We start from the raw sequence: 14520 nt of genomic DNA, 5'->3' as shown, positions 1-14520 counted from the left end.
TCCTGCTACCTTCCATGTTATGCTGTGTTTGTATCAGAATCTCAGTCGTGTGAAGTAGAAAGCTGCTGCAGCAAGCAGCAGAAGAGCAAGTAGTAGGAATGTCATTGCCTGTTTCCTTGTGTTTTCTGCTGGTCTCAAGAAAGTGATTATCTTCTCAGCTAAGCTAACTGCAAGTGCCATTGTTCTCTGCATCAGAAGAAAAATAATATATTACATTAACTAAGTTACTTAAATCTTATGAACATGGCATGATTAATCTGATTGATCAGACTCACTAGTCTTAGAGGTTCTATGTTGAAAATTGGCTCCATGAACATCTCCACGTTCCTGCATTGTTTTGGTTTAAATATGGTCTTCATTACTGGTTATAATATAATCTGTATGAAGTGAATTTAGGCTGGAACAAATACTGACTTTATCAATAGCTTTCCCTGATACATATGGCAACAGTGGAAACTGAATCCCTTCCCCAATTGGATGTGTGACTTATCATATTCTGCACATTATCGGTAAGCCATCGTGAGAAACAATCATTCCAATCGAAGTTTTGTTTGGTTTTGGGATCAGTTTGCATGTAAGGTTTTTACTTATTAGTTAATCGGATTAGGATTTTGGGACTAAAGAAGACTAACCAAGTTGCCATTGAACTCCAACGGTCATGCCATCTTTGAACGTTGGTCTAACAATAATCTTTATATCTTTTCCCAGCTTCATGATCAACCAGTAGAAGAAAGCCATTACTTGCTGCATTTGAAAAACCATATTACCTTATAACACATGGATTTCGAAAACAAAGATTTGTAAAAGAAAAGTTATTGAGTTACCAATACAACATGTGTACCTTCTTGCCTTGTAAGAGTCGATACTTGGATAAAAAGTTGGAAAAGAATTGGCATTCATCTCCAATAACTTCTGAAATTCCATCCATGTTTCGGTCTTTGATATCGGTGTATAGTTTTAGAACCGTCTCTTCCGCCTGATTGTCTTCCTCCTTAATGTTCCTGTCCTTGATATCAATGAATAGTTTTAGAACTGTCTCCTCTTCTCCATGTTCTTCCTTCTTGTTGTCGTTCTCTTCGTCTTTGTTCTCCTCCCAATCAGATTTCTCTTCATCTTCGCTCTCTTCCTGATTTGATTTCTCTTCTTCATCTTTGCTCTCTTGCCAATCTGATTCTGATTTTCTTACCCTTGTGTAATGCTTCAAAGTGTTTTGATTCGAGTTTGACAGATTCAGATGAAAACTCAGATTGATAGAACCCTTCCATATTGCTGGTAACAAACGAGAATTCTTCGTGTATATTGAACATGAGCTAAAGCTATTTATCCCTGAACATAGTCTAGACGAAACCACCGTCTCTGTAATAGACATATATGAGGACGCCATTGCTTGTAAAATGGATTGGTTTTGCTGATCACACAATATTACAATACTTTATAAAAAGCTTTGTGAAGAACAAATATTTCATTTTGTATTAAGCAAAGTATGGACAAGACGAATAAAGAATGTGTTAGTGTGTGGACAAAGCAAAGCGGTGAAACAGTAGAAACTAGCGACTGAGTGAAGCTAAGAATAATTATCAAATATGCATAACTGGTCTTTAAGTAGATCGTTAGTGTAATTAATGGACAGTTAATGAATCAATGAAGAGCTCATGATCGGTTATGATTTCTTAAATCTGGCATGATGTTTCAAAAAACTCAATTGCATAGATGAGTGATGTTCCACATACATTAATTCGCATTCGCACTAGTAGTTATATAATATCGCTCACAATACAATCTTCAAATAGGTAAATTGCAGAAACTAACTTCAGTCAGAGCCATTCCAAATTGCTTTGCTTAAAGACTCTTCATACCGAGCACAAATCCTTAGATCAGTAGCTTCTCAATAGCATCCTTGAGATGCTGAATCTGCGATTTCAACTGGCTTCCCTCGTTCGATGTCACTGAACAAGCGATGACAGGTCTTGTTACTCCGCATGCTCTTCCCAATGCTTGTTTCGAAGGTACAAACACATATGGCACATTCTGCACTCAGATAGAGAGAAAGAAGAGTTAGTTCAAAGTCAGACCACATAATGATGGCATGATGTATAGCAATGATGAATCATGTCTTCCTCATGAATGTACTCAAAGCTACAATACATAAGCTAGGTTAACCTACAGCTATGATGAATCATGTCTACCTCAAGAGTGAAATCGAAGCTACCCTTTTTAAATATAAACTATAGATATAACCAATTATTTCTTCCCCAAGAGTAAATTTGAAGCATACCACAATAACTAAATATAGATACCATGTGAGGACCAAACTAAACTAAACAGAGAAAATTGCAGAAAGCAAAATGCATCTAAGATTGGCTTATTATGCATCTAAGAATCTTGAGATATCTAACACAATCATCAACAATCTGACAAACAATAGCTTAACGATTCACAATCTCGAAACTTTCAAGCAAAAAGCTGTATAGCTCTACAGGAGATGCATCAAGAAGCTCTTTCACGCAAAAGACTGTTTCAAATAATGCTAATTGAAATCAAATTGCAACAAACTCAACGAGAGAGAGAGAGAGAAAGAGAAAGAGATTGATAACCTTATCTTCAGCAAGCAAAGGAAGATGAAGAAGAATCTCGAGGGGCTCAGCATCAGCAGCCATAACAACGAACTCAGAGATCCCACGGTTCAATGTCTTGGTAGCTTCATTAGCTCCCTTCTTGAGCTGCTTGTAGTTTGTAGCTTGTTGAACAAGATCAAGTATCGTTATCGACAGCTGAGCATCTGCTAATGGATACGCCTTAGGGTTCACTGCCTCTCCCGTCATCTTCGTTCTCAAATCAGCTCAGAGTAAGAAATTAGGGTTTTGAAGGATTTGACAATGTTTAGAAATATATTTTACCCACAAAAAAAAAGGTATATATAGAAACATGATTCGGGTCGGGTTGGTGATAATGGGCCCGAAACGGATCTTTATTGTCGGTTATTTCTGTCTTATTCAATAATTTCGGTTTAGTTCGGTTAATTGTATTTCTGTTCTAAATACGTTTAGACAGAGTTCTTTGAATGATTCTGCCCAGAGCTGAGTGCAGAGAAGGATGATTTCAAAATTATTCAACATGACAACATGAATGGAGAAAACTTGAGAAAACTTGTGCGGTAGAGACTACGATGTTGTTCAAAACATTATGTAAATCCTCTTCAATAACAATATTTGCAACCAGATGTACTTTTGATTAAGATTGAGAGTTTATCAAACTGCAACAGACAACTGAAAAGAGTTTCACATATAGATTCCAGTCAATTACATAAGAACACTATCTTCCCTTTACGACCCACTACGTACACATGTTAAGCGAAATTATTACGATGTCCATATATGGGTTTAGGATTTTGCCATTTCCTTTCACCCTGCGACTGCTACTACTACTGCTACTGTTACTGCTACTGCACCTGAAAATCAAACACATATCAAGATTGCATCTACATGTTTCATAATCAAACACTTGAAATATAGTAAGATCTTAGATGAATCTCCTAAATTATTTATCATAAACTATAACGCTGACTCAAGTTCCACTTCCTAAGACAGCCAATGATGTAAACCTCACATGGAAAGGAAAAGAAGATTGCCAGCTTGAGTGATATATTAAGATCTTTAGATTCATTACACTTGCACTTGAAATAGTAAGATTTTAGAAGAAGCTCCTAAACTATTTAGGATTACGTTATGACTGTTGACACAAGTTCCACCTCGGAAGACATCAAATAATGTATCTATGATAAGATTAGAAATCTCACATCGAAAAGAGAAGAAGAGAGAGTGCCGAATTGAGGGAAATACTCATATCATATTATCAGTAGATTCATTACACTTACCTTGATCTAATGTTTGGGCTCAGAAGTTTCCCCTGCTTTCCTCATAACTTCAGCTTGAATCCCTTGGACAGAAACCCACCCCTGAGATTGTAACATAAGATGTTTAACGATTTGCAACCCTAACATATCAAAGAATGAAGATACCTAAGACTCAGATTTCCCTTCTTATCATTTATACAATTCTATCAAGGAAACAAAACGAGTAAGAAAACACTGACTAGAGAGGAGCATACCCCCTTTTGTTACTTTTCTGCATCATTTGATCTTTCCTACGCTGAGCTTCAGTAGGATCTCCTTTACATCCCAAAACAAGGCTACTCACGAGGATGTCTGCGGTGAATGAACTATCACACTCTATTCCAACAGCTGTAAGACTCTTAGTTTCCAAATCAAACCACATGAGATTCTTAGCATCGTTAATCTCCAGCAGAATCTTGCTCCTATCCTTGGAATAGAGCAGAGGTCTCACGAAATCAAAAGATTCCACACACTCTGGTTTCAGCACCCTAAACAGCTTAGTCCAAGATCTTATATTTTCATATTCCCTCAATATCCAAACATCAACATGGCTAATCTCGTCGTAACCCATCAAACAAACGCAGCCATCTAGCACACCTATATCCATATTATCTGCAGTGTAAAGTTCCCGTGGGAAACTGAGGACTCCGAGTTCATCAGCAGCAAGATCAATTCTGATTATGGTGTTAAAGGCGATGAGTCCTTGCCTTCGAGGCAAAATCCAGTGAAGATGGTTGTTCGCTAGAACACCAAATCCACGGCGAGGCAACAGATGGTAATAGAAATAGATGAAGAGACCCATAAACTCAAAGAGAAGATGGACTCTCTTCCACGAATTCTTCTTCAAGCTGAAAACTTTGATCTCAACACGGTAACCAAAATTTTCTTTGCCTCCTTTAAGCTTAGACTGAAGCATCCGCACAACTTTGAAGTCCTCGTTGACAGAGTCGTAACCCAGACCGTAAAACACATACTCACGAGTGATGTGACGTTCTGGGAAATCAAGCGGCTCAATCGGTAACCGGTGAATCTTCCTGGTTGACGGATTGAACAGAGCCATGTCAAGGGGAGAGTTGCATAACCCGACGACACCGTTAAAAGAACCAAAAATCTCTGTAAAACCTCCGGCTTGCAAAGGGTGGTCGATGTCTGAGACGTTCTCCGGCGCGTCTAGCTCCACCGTACGAAGAATGCGAGGTCCTCGGAGTAAGATCATGAGATGGTCTCCCGTTTCGAGTCTGCGACTGAGGTGAGATGAGACGAAGTCAGAACTGTCGATCAGAGAGAAGCATGGCTTCGAGAGGACGCGACAACGTACAAGCGTAGCTGCTGAGAGACGCAGGAACAAATCGTTGATGATATCCATCGGACATTCCGCCATTTTTGTTCCCCGGAGAACTTTGACAGCGAGAGAAATTAGGGTTTCTCAAAGGATTTGAGCGAAATGATTATTTCGAGTCGAGAGGAGAAGATTCATTTCAAAGTACTTCTGAGAGAGTGTTGTGCATAATTCGGGTCAAGTTTTCGGGTTTCGATTGATTCGGGTGGGTGAAAATGGATCCGAACCGAAATGATGCCAGTTCAGTTTGGTCTTAGGGGCTGTTCGTTTGGTAAGCTGGATGAGTTATCAAGATAAAGTATCTGAACGCGGTATCTGAACGCGGTATCTGAACGCACTATCCAAATGATGTTCGTTTCAGTTTTTGGGTCATGCGTTCAGAAATTGTATTTGGATATAATTATGTTCGTTTTGTATTTTAGTATTTGCATCTCGATACAATACATGACAAATGACTAAAATGCCCTATGTTTTGTGTTGAACATGTTTTAATAGTTCTAATTATGTTTATAACAATATAATTATCATATTAAATTTTAATCAATATTTATAAATAAAAAAACTTTTATAATATTAAAATAAACAAACAAAATTGAACTTTAGAAAGCTTCTTTCGTTTTGGCGGGAAATTATAATTTTACGATTTTGGCGGAAAATCAATATTTTACGATTTTGGCGGGAAAATAAGATTTTACGGTTTTGGCGGGAAAATAAGATTTTACGGTTTTGGCGTGAAAACAAGATTTTATGGTTTTGGCGGGAAATTGAGATTTTACGGTTTTGGCAGGAAATTGAGATTTTACGGGTTTTGGCGGAAAAAAAGATTTTACGGTTTTGGCGGGAAAACGAGATTTTACAGTTTTGGCGGGAAAGCAAAATTTTATGATTTTAGCAAGAAGTCGTTCTTTTTTTGCGATTTTGGTAGGAAAATAAGATTTTGTAGTTTTGGCGGAAAAATAAGATTTTGCGGTTTTTTTATTTTTATTAAAAACCATTATTTTAAGAATTTTACAAAAAATAATATTTAATAAAAAATAATTAAAATTAGAATTAAATGAGGGTATTTTAGACTTTTGTAATTTGAGACGCACTTTGGTGCGTCCAAACTCATCTTTCAAACTCATCCAAAATATCCAGTTTTTCTGGATGAGTTTTATTTTACATCCAGATATTGCATCTAAATGCGTTTCTTAATTTTATAAAAATGAACAAAAACTGATAAGTGCATCTGGCAACTGCGTTTAGATGACCAAACGAACAGGGATTATTATATTCAGACTGTTTGGTTTAAGTTCCAATTTGGTTAGTCTCGACTCCCTCACTTATTGTAATTTCTACACCGGATTGAGCTAAAAAGACGAAGTAAAGATAATTTGAATCAATCGAGAAAGAGGAGGTTGAAGAAGAGACTTATCAATGGCAGAAGATCTAAAGGCTGTTCGTTTGGTGAACTGGATGAGTTATCAAGATACAGTATCTAAACGCGGTATCTGAACGCAGTATCCAAATGATGTTCGTTTCAGTTTTTGGGTCATGTGTTCAGAAATTGTATTTGGGTGTATTTATGTTTGTTTTGTATTTTGGTATGTGCATCTGGATACAATACATGCCAAATGACCAAAATGCCCTTTGTTTTGTGTTGAACATGTTTTAATAGTTCTAATTATGTTTATAACAATATAATTATCATATTAAATTTTAATAAATATTTATAAATAAAACTAATTTTATAATATAAAAATAAACAAAAAAAAATGAACTTTAAAAAGTTTTTTGGTTTTGGCGGAAAATCATAATTTTACGGTTTTGGCGGAAAAATAAGATTTTACGATTTTGGCGGGAAAACGAGATTTTACGATTTTGGCGGGAAAACATGATTTTACGGTTTTGGTGGGAAATCGAAATTTTACGGTTTTGGCGGGAAAACAAGATTTTACGGTTTTGGCGGGAAAATGAGATTTTACGGTTTTGGCGGGAAATCGAGATTTTACGGTTTTGGCCAGAAAATGAGATTTTAAGGTTTTGGCGGGAAAACGAGATTTTACGGTTTTGGCGGGAAATCGAGATTTTACGGTTTTTGCGGGAAAATGAGATTTTGCGATTTTGGTAAGAAAACAAGATTTTGTAGTTTTGGCGGGAAAATGAGATTTTGCGATTTTGGTAGGAAATTGAGATTTTTGTGGTTTGTGTTATTTGTATTAGAAATCATTATTTTAAGAATTTTACAAAAGAAAAAAAGTTAATAAAAAATAATTATAGTTATAGCTAAATAAGGGTATTTTAGACTTTTGTAAATTGAGACGCACTTTGGTGCGTCCAAACTCAACTTTCAAACTCATCCAAAATATGTAGTTTTTTTGGATGAGTTTTATTTTGCAACCAGATATCGCATCTAGACGCGTTTCTTAATTTGATAAAAACGAACAAAAACTGATAAGTGCATTTGGCAACTGCATCTAGATGACCAAACGAACAGGGCCCTAGTTCTCGACACAGCGATCACGGATTGGGTTTTGATCCCTCTCTTCGTCGTGATGGTTCTCATTGGAATTCTCTGTTACTTCGTATCTAGCTCATGCGATCTTCTCTGACTCCTAAGTATTAGTTAAAACATTATTACTAAATATCATCTTCATTGGTATAAAATAAATATGCTTAATGAGTTAATCTTCATTACGCATGTCAATCGGGCTAGCCCGGCCCGGCCCGGCCCAAAACACATAAAATCTTCATATATATGAGCCAGGCCCGGCCCGGCCCGAAAAATTTCCGAGCCTATGTTTCAAAGCCCGGTCCGGCCCTAGCAGGGCTACAGGGCTTTTCGGGGTTTTTTGGGCTTTATTTACCGATAAAAAAAAAATTTATAAGTTTATAATAGTTTTTCAAAAACAATATTTAAAGGTCTATTATAAAAACAATGCATCAAATTTTAAATAACATATCAATATCCAATAAAACTAACTTTATTTAAGAGAAAAAAATGAAAACCAAATATATTATTTACACTTTAACCCAATAAAACATGGAACTAAAATGCTTTAAAGTAGATGATAGAGTCAAAATATAATACATATTTCAATGATTTCAAAATCAAGATACTTATATATATATATATATATATTTAGTTTTAGCTTTGTTTAGTTTTAACATATATAAATAATATAAAATATTATTGATAAAGATTTTAAAAGTATTAAGTAAGGCTAGTAAGTAAATATGAAAACTAATTCATTAATCAAATCATCTAATCAAACTAAAATATTAAAAAAAACTAAAATATATTTGTTTAAGGGCTTTTCGGGCCGGCCCGAACCCGACCGGGTTAAGCCCAAAAAACCCTTTAAATCGAATGGGCTTAGCACAAAAGACCCGGTTTTTTCTGCACATATATTTTTAAGTACGAACCCGATGTTTTTTAGGGCTGGGCCAAACTAGCCCGCGGGCTTTAGCCCTAATTGACATGCCTAATTATCATATCGTATTTAGTGTTTTAATGGACCAATCAAACAAATATCTTCCTTTACAAGGAAGTATAAATTTGAGAACTTAGAAGCAAGAACGGACTTATCGCAACGGTACCGGCAGAGGAGAATCGATATCCATAAACATGGCTTCGTTCAAGGTTTCCAAATCTATTGGTTGGTTACCTTAAACCCTATATCGATAAACTATAGTTTTTACGTTTTTCAGTTCAATCAAGGGCAGATTCTTTATCTAGTTGAGTTTTCTTTTTTGTTTGGTTAAACTTGTCGAGTTTTCTTATTCTGGATGCATAGTATCGCTACGCTCTTAGAAATTAGGGTTTTGATTTAACAAGTTGCCTTTTTCAGAATCCTCTGAAATCTCTCTGTTTATTTTGTTTCGGTAATCAGAGGCAAGGACGAGTGAAGCTACTCGCGTCAGAAAGAAGTACCCTGGCGATATCCCCGTATGCTCGCTGATCCTTTCCTTAGTTGGTTTAGTTAACTAAATATGGTTAAGCACTGTGTTTTAATATGGAAATCTTATCGTAGGTGATAATGGAAAAGTATGTGCACAGTCATGTTCCTAAACTTAGGCATAGGCAACGTCTGTCACCAAATCTTACTCTAGGCGTTCTTAAACAAAAAATTCGCGAAAACCTTAACCTTGACTCGGAGAAAGCCATCTTTGTCTTTGTCAATAACACATTGCCTCCAGCTGGTAAGGGGTTAACTCTCTAACACCATTCAAGAACAAAAGTTTCATTCCTTTCTGCTAACCTGGCTCTGCTTGTCTCTCTTTTTTTGTTTCTTAACAGATGCACTGATGTCTGAAATCGACGAAGAACACAAAGATGAAGATGGGTTCCTCTACATGACTTACGGTGGAGAGGATATCATCACAGATCTGTTGTTTACAACAAGGATCAGTCTTGATATCATTGCTAGAATGATGGCTGAGTTAGATGGATTCTCATTTCTTGAACATATGCCGGCCACTTGGTCTCCGTATTTCTCACACGTACAGATGCTTTTTGCCATCTCGGAATCAGACCAAGATGTGATGGAACAAACCCGGGAAATCGTAAAAGTTAGGCTCAGTGCATTCTGCTCCCTTGTAGCTGCTTTTTCAAGTCTGCAGGATCGAAACTGGGTGTTTAGGCAGAGAGACTATACAAACTTCCAAGTAAGACACCATTTTGCCAGTATGATGTTTCGCCGTGAAGAGTCTGAGACGCTCTATATCATCCTTGATCGGCCAAATTTGTTGACTGAATCATTGGAGCAAATGGCCAATGCAAGCCCTACTTCACTACTTCACGGTGACCTCTCTGTTTATTTTGAGGAAGAAACAGCAGTGGGTGAAGGCGTCCTTCGTGAATGGTTTTACTTGGTCTGCGAAAAGCTTTTTGAGCCGGGAAGAAAGTTGTTCGTTCACTCCACTGATGATGACAGAAGGTTCACTCCGGATACAGGTTTGGCTAATTGTCGATGCTTTTGAATTCTTTTAGGTGAATTTCTAGGTAAATAAGTTTGTTTCTTGCTGCAGCATCCTATCACGACGAGAACCTCCTCAAATACTTCCAGTTCGCGGGTAGATTCATTGCTTTGGCGTTGAAGAATGATGTCCAAGTAGGTGTTCTCCTCGACCATGTTTTCTATCTCCAGCTAGCAGGGAAAAGAGTCTCGTTAGAAGACATCAGACGCACTGATGAGGCTGAGTATAACAGTTGCTTGCAGATTTTACAGTTGAGTCGAGAAGAGTTCGACAAAGCCGATCTTGGTCTAACTTTTTCTGTAGAGATTGAGGACAATCTGAAAAAGAAACTAGAAATTCCTCTATGCGAACAAGGTACAGATTTAGCAGTTACCTATGATAACCGGGAGAGTTACATCAATATGAGAATAGAGAATCGCTATGTGACACTTATAAAAGATCAAGTGTCACAGTTTATCCAAGGTTTTGAAGAGATGATCTCCGTTCCACACGATGTTTTCTTCAACACACTGAACCCCGAAGACATTGACTGTCTACTCCGTGGTAAAGAGCAGATTGCTATATGTGTTGATGAGTGGAAGTCTCACACGGCCTACGTGAATTTTAAAGAAACCGACGCCACCATCAAATGGTTTTGGCAGGTACGTAATTGTCTTGTCTTCATGTAGCTTATGTTTAGTAATTGTAATTGTCGGTATTATAACAATATTCTCTTTAGATTGTTAATGAAATGGACCAAGAGACGAGGCGCAAACTCCTTTTCTTCTGGACAGCATATAAGTATTTGCCAATGGGAGGCTTTAAAGATTTCCCGGAGAAGCTTACAATCAGTAGAAACTTCGACCATGATAGAAATCGTCCTCTCCCCATGGCTCAAACCTGCTCTTCACAACTACAGCTTCGGGTTTACAGTGGATTCGACGTTATGAAAAATCAGCTCATTTACGTCACGGAAAACTGGATTAGTACTGGTTTTGGTATAGCTTAATTAAGTGTAGTTGATCAATTAGAAGTCTCTGTTAATTGTAACAACAATCATAGGGTGATTCTTCTAAAAAGTTTCTTTTCTTTCCGAAGTGTTCTTTATGATTTTGTTCTATTTCTCAACGTGGCAAATGAAATATAATGCAAGAACAGAGAGAGCAGAGCCTCAAGGTTAAGTAATAAGAGAAGACTGGGAAAGTCATCTTCTCTAGTTTTTATTAAAAAATGCAGAATGCTCATGTATGGGATCATGAGCAGACAATCTAGGTACAAACATTGTTACTGAAGAAGATTTAGTAGAGGTAACAGTTGTATGGCAAAAATCCTAGACAGCAAATAAAACACAGAAAAATCTAAGCTACCAGCAGCAACAAAAGAATAGGAACAAGCTTTGCTTTCATATTGCCGTCTTTACCACACAAGTTGTCTCAAAACGGATTCTGCTTGGTGCTATTGAATCGGGGTAGAGACCATCCTTCCTTGGACTGAACTTAAGGGTCTGAGGAAAATTTGCAAATGCAACGATACAAAGAACAGGCTAGGACCAAGATCGAAATAGCAAAATTCAGAGGAAATGAAAGAAGGATGGAATGATGCACGGTCGAGATGGTAATATGTTATATTTACCTTTGATGCATCGAAACTAACTCCACCCATTTGCATCATTCGTTGCTTCATGAGAAACATAACACTAGCAGTGACTAAAGAGGAGGATTAACCAAGAAAGTGAGAAAGCTCAAAGGCAGAGTTATAGAGGAAGATGTTGTGAATTAGTAGAATCTGAACACCAACCGTTCCCATCTCCAAGTAAATGATCTTTATAGAGTAATCTAACAAATGAAGCTCTTAGATTAGCAACAAACAGGAAAAGGAAAATTTTTGGGAAGCAATAAAGGAGCAACCAGAGTATTTTCAACACCCACAAGGAGATCTGGAACAGTTGAGTATGATGCGATCCTAAACACGGCGGATAATAACCTTCTTCTGTCATCTCCATCTCACCAGCGCCAAAGAACTCAGCAAGTGGCTCAGATAATACAAAAGTTGAACTAACATGGTCTAAGTCTTAGTCAGCATTCCTCTGCCAAAAGTGATTTATCTCCAAAACAGTCAGTAGTAACTAGTGACAAGTGACATTGAACTAATTACCAAGGACAGTTGGAGCTCAGCTAAAACGCTTCTAAATGAACCGTTACTGGTTTGCTCAAATTTTGATTATGTGAATGATTACAAGATAAAATATCTATAACTACAAGGTAAATTACAGTGCTTTGTTTGTTCAAAAAAGAAAAATAAATATTACAATCCTATATCAAAAACTGAAAATGCTCGACGGAAGCGAAACATGTCAAATTTGCTTTAGCGGCTGTCAATCTATTGCAACATATTAAGCGATGACAATTTTGCAAAAGACATGTTCAGATTTCTGTGAGACCTGGTTATGTCTAAACTGCACTGGAACCGAATCCAAGCAGTCGGTTTACTCATATAAAATTCATGACTAAATCGATTAGTTAGCTTTTTAACTAGTAAAAAGATTTTTAAAAAATTATAAGGAAATCCATTAAATGTATTTCTATGTACATTAATTCGGAAAATACTCACCTTGTTTTTTTTTCGGCAAGAGAAATACTCACCTTGTTAACTGATTGTTCCATAATTTAACCTCACAATATCACTCATATTATTAAATTAAATAATTGATTTTAATAATGTATCAAACTTTTCCAAATTTGAAAAAAAAAAAAAAAAAAAACAAGGAAAAGGGAGAAACAACAAGTGTTTTCCAGTTCGGTTGAGCTGTACATAGGATAGCTAGAGAGGTGGGTGATATCAGTGTCCTAAAATTAAAATAAAAAGAAAACAAAACACTTTTAGTTGTACTTATACATAGGATATCTAGAGGTGGCACTTATTATGTCCCCTTCAAAACACTTTAGTTCGGTTGTACTCTTGTACTGTACTTTTTTACCAAACTGTGCCATGTCATAAAACCGAGTGCGATACGCCGTCGTATTGAACATGGGCGTTCCTGCATTAGTAATTAATTCCTGTAGAAAAATAAAACATTACCCTGATTTTATAATTCAAGTGAAAAGGTATGCTCCGCGTCAACGCTGGTTGGTTATTAAAAAGGATTTAAATAGTCAATTCATTAAGATTTTTCTAAAAGTAGTGAACCTTGTTTCTCTCGGTATAGCAATGAGTGCAACATCAGAATATATCACTTGGTTAACGTCTCTCTCATTTTGCTTTGGCTTTGTTGCAGTTCCTTATTGTATTGTACATCCTCGTATGCTTTCCTTCACATAATCTTCCTTTTCCTACTATTGAAATAAAGGTTCGTTTTACTTCTCTAATTTAGTTTTGACTTTGTTCCAATCCTTTATTATTTCTTTGTAATATTTAATCTTCTCTCTTCCAAGTGGGAGTATAGGACAATGCTTTATGTCTACGGAAACCCAAATAATTTTTTCTATTCGATTTAGTAATTTGATCAACTTCTTTTATTTTAGTTTAACTTCTATTCATGGACATGATGAATTTTACAAACCCACATACCTACTACTCGGACCAAAAAAGACACAAACTAATTACCTCAAAATTAACCGGCTAATCAACAAACCTAAATTTTAATAGCAGTTCAGAATTTTGATGATACAAAAAGAGGTGAAAACAACAAATAATGTACTTTTGAACTCTTGTGATGTACTTTTTGACCAAACCGTGCCATGTCATAAAGCCAACTGCGAACATTAATACGGCTTCGCATTGAACTTAGGTATTATTAATCAATTCCTTTAGAAAATTAAAAACAGTACCCTGATTTTAATTCAAGTGAAAAAAGTATGCTAGACGTGATCGCTGTTATTAAAAGGGTTATGTACCTACCTTGAAGCAGTTTTTATATAGCATAATATATGATCTTCCCGGTTGCAATCAAGAAAGAACTAGAACTAGGTCTTGAGAGCCATTGTGGTGGCATCCATGGTGGCTAGAGAGTAGAGACTGAGCAATTTTCCCAGTTTGCTAGACCGAATTAGGGAATCAGGATACTCTGTCAGACTGTCACAGATCGGTTTACCTTTTTCTTTAACAAAAACTTTCAAATTGGCGTGTGCTGAATGATGAAGAAAAGATAACGACGCCTTTAGATGTCTTTGATGTGCTAAAGACTAAAAGGTCATGGCATCACAAGTCCTTGTCCCTTTTCCATTAAATGATGGTGTTGGATAAGCTTCAACATTAGTACTTGAAGCGTAAGAGACCTTAACAAAGTTGGGTTAAGTTAAGATAAGGCTTAAGAAGAATTAGGAGTTATCTAATTCAAATAGAAATAGCTAGC

General features: G+C 36.5%; 4 protein-coding genes and 1 long non-coding RNA gene across 8 annotated transcripts; 1 reads left to right on the top strand and 4 right to left on the bottom strand.

The window, feature by feature from the left end:
* Positions 1–15: 15 nt before the first annotated feature.
* LOC17879856 lies at positions 16–1388 on the bottom strand. Its single transcript, XM_006284922.2, has 5 exons — positions 842–1388; positions 633–744; positions 415–496; positions 276–327; positions 16–186 (listed from the first exon to the last, which is right to left on the bottom strand). The coding sequence occupies exons 1-5, from the start codon at positions 1382–1384 to the stop codon at positions 34–36; spliced, it is 942 nt and encodes a 313-aa protein (XP_006284984.2). The 5' UTR covers positions 1385–1388; the 3' UTR covers positions 16–33.
* A 294-nt stretch (positions 1389–1682) lies between these two features.
* On the bottom strand, positions 1683–2882 carry LOC17878025 (NHP2-like protein 1). The gene is made up of 2 exons (XM_006284697.2): positions 2595–2882; positions 1683–2028 (listed from the first exon to the last, which is right to left on the bottom strand). Exons 1-2 carry the CDS (start codon positions 2820–2822, stop codon positions 1870–1872), a joined length of 387 nt encoding a protein of 128 aa, XP_006284759.1. The 5' UTR covers positions 2823–2882; the 3' UTR covers positions 1683–1869.
* Positions 2883–3206: 324 nt separating this feature from the next.
* LOC17877940 (F-box protein At4g22390) lies at positions 3207–5426 on the bottom strand. Of its 4 annotated transcripts, XM_006283795.2 has the most exons (3): positions 4108–5426; positions 3875–3955; positions 3207–3448 (listed from the first exon to the last, which is right to left on the bottom strand). In XM_006283795.2, the coding sequence occupies exons 1-2, from the start codon at positions 5271–5273 to the stop codon at positions 3916–3918; spliced, it is 1206 nt and encodes a 401-aa protein (XP_006283857.1). In that variant the 5' UTR covers positions 5274–5426; the 3' UTR covers positions 3207–3448; positions 3875–3915. The 4 variants fall into 4 exon arrangements, with proteins under 4 accessions (XP_006283857.1, XP_023634913.1, XP_023634915.1 ...); XM_023779145.1 differs by lacking the exon at positions 3207–3448 and having other exon boundaries at positions 3904–3993; XM_023779147.1 differs by lacking the exon at positions 3207–3448 and having other exon boundaries at positions 3936–3955; positions 4093–5426.
* A 3412-nt stretch (positions 5427–8838) lies between these two features.
* On the top strand, positions 8839–11178 carry LOC17878852 (E3 ubiquitin-protein ligase UPL5). The gene is made up of 6 exons (XM_006285675.2): positions 8839–8869; positions 9104–9159; positions 9245–9413; positions 9511–10167; positions 10242–10831; positions 10909–11178. Exons 1-6 carry the CDS (start codon positions 8839–8841, stop codon positions 11176–11178), a joined length of 1773 nt encoding a protein of 590 aa, XP_006285737.2.
* Positions 11179–12943: 1765 nt separating this feature from the next.
* LOC111829691 lies at positions 12944–14373 on the bottom strand. Its single transcript, XR_002833054.1, has 3 exons — positions 14067–14373; positions 13356–13501; positions 12944–13225 (listed from the first exon to the last, which is right to left on the bottom strand). It is a non-coding gene; the product is annotated as an uncharacterized LOC111829691 (long non-coding RNA).
* Between the last annotated feature and the right edge of the window lie 147 nt (positions 14374–14520).

This window comes from Capsella rubella, unplaced genomic scaffold, assembly GCF_000375325.1.
Source record: "Capsella rubella cultivar Monte Gargano unplaced genomic scaffold, Caprub1_0 scaffold_7, whole genome shotgun sequence".
NCBI lineage: Eukaryota > Viridiplantae > Streptophyta > Magnoliopsida > Brassicales > Brassicaceae > Capsella > Capsella rubella.
The sequence above is the reverse complement of the archived record's forward strand: the minus strand, read 5'-3'. Positions and strand labels throughout refer to the sequence as shown.

Excerpts from the sequence above, each read along its gene's own strand:
- LOC17879856 (XM_006284922.2), bottom strand. The coding sequence starts at position 1,384 with ATGGCGTCCTCATATATGTCTATTACAGAGACGGTGGTTTCGTCTAGA. Across the intron at positions 745-841 it reads GACTCTTACAAGGCAAGAAG|CAAGTAATGGCTTTCTTCTA; the intron begins GTACACATGTTG and ends TTTCAAATGCAG. Across the intron at positions 187-275 it reads ACATAGAACCTCTAAGACTA|AGAACAATGGCACTTGCAGT; the intron begins GTGAGTCTGATC and ends CTTCTGATGCAG.
- LOC17878025 (XM_006284697.2), bottom strand. The coding sequence starts at position 2,822 with ATGACGGGAGAGGCAGTGAACCCTAAGGCGTATCCATTAGCAGATGCT. Across the intron at positions 2,029-2,594 it reads CTTTGCTTGCTGAAGATAAG|AATGTGCCATATGTGTTTGT; the intron begins GTTATCAATCTC and ends ATCTGAGTGCAG.
- LOC17877940 (XM_006283795.2), bottom strand. The coding sequence starts at position 5,273 with ATGGCGGAATGTCCGATGGATATCATCAACGATTTGTTCCTGCGTCTC. Across the intron at positions 3,956-4,107 it reads CAGAAAAGTAACAAAAGGGG|GGGTGGGTTTCTGTCCAAGG; the intron begins GTATGCTCCTCT and ends TTACAATCTCAG.
- LOC17878852 (XM_006285675.2), top strand. The coding sequence starts at position 8,839 with ATGGCTTCGTTCAAGGTTTCCAAATCTATTG. Across the intron at positions 8,870-9,103 it reads CAAGGTTTCCAAATCTATTG|AGGCAAGGACGAGTGAAGCT; the intron begins GTTGGTTACCTT and ends TTCGGTAATCAG. Across the intron at positions 10,832-10,908 it reads CCATCAAATGGTTTTGGCAG|ATTGTTAATGAAATGGACCA; the intron begins GTACGTAATTGT and ends TATTCTCTTTAG.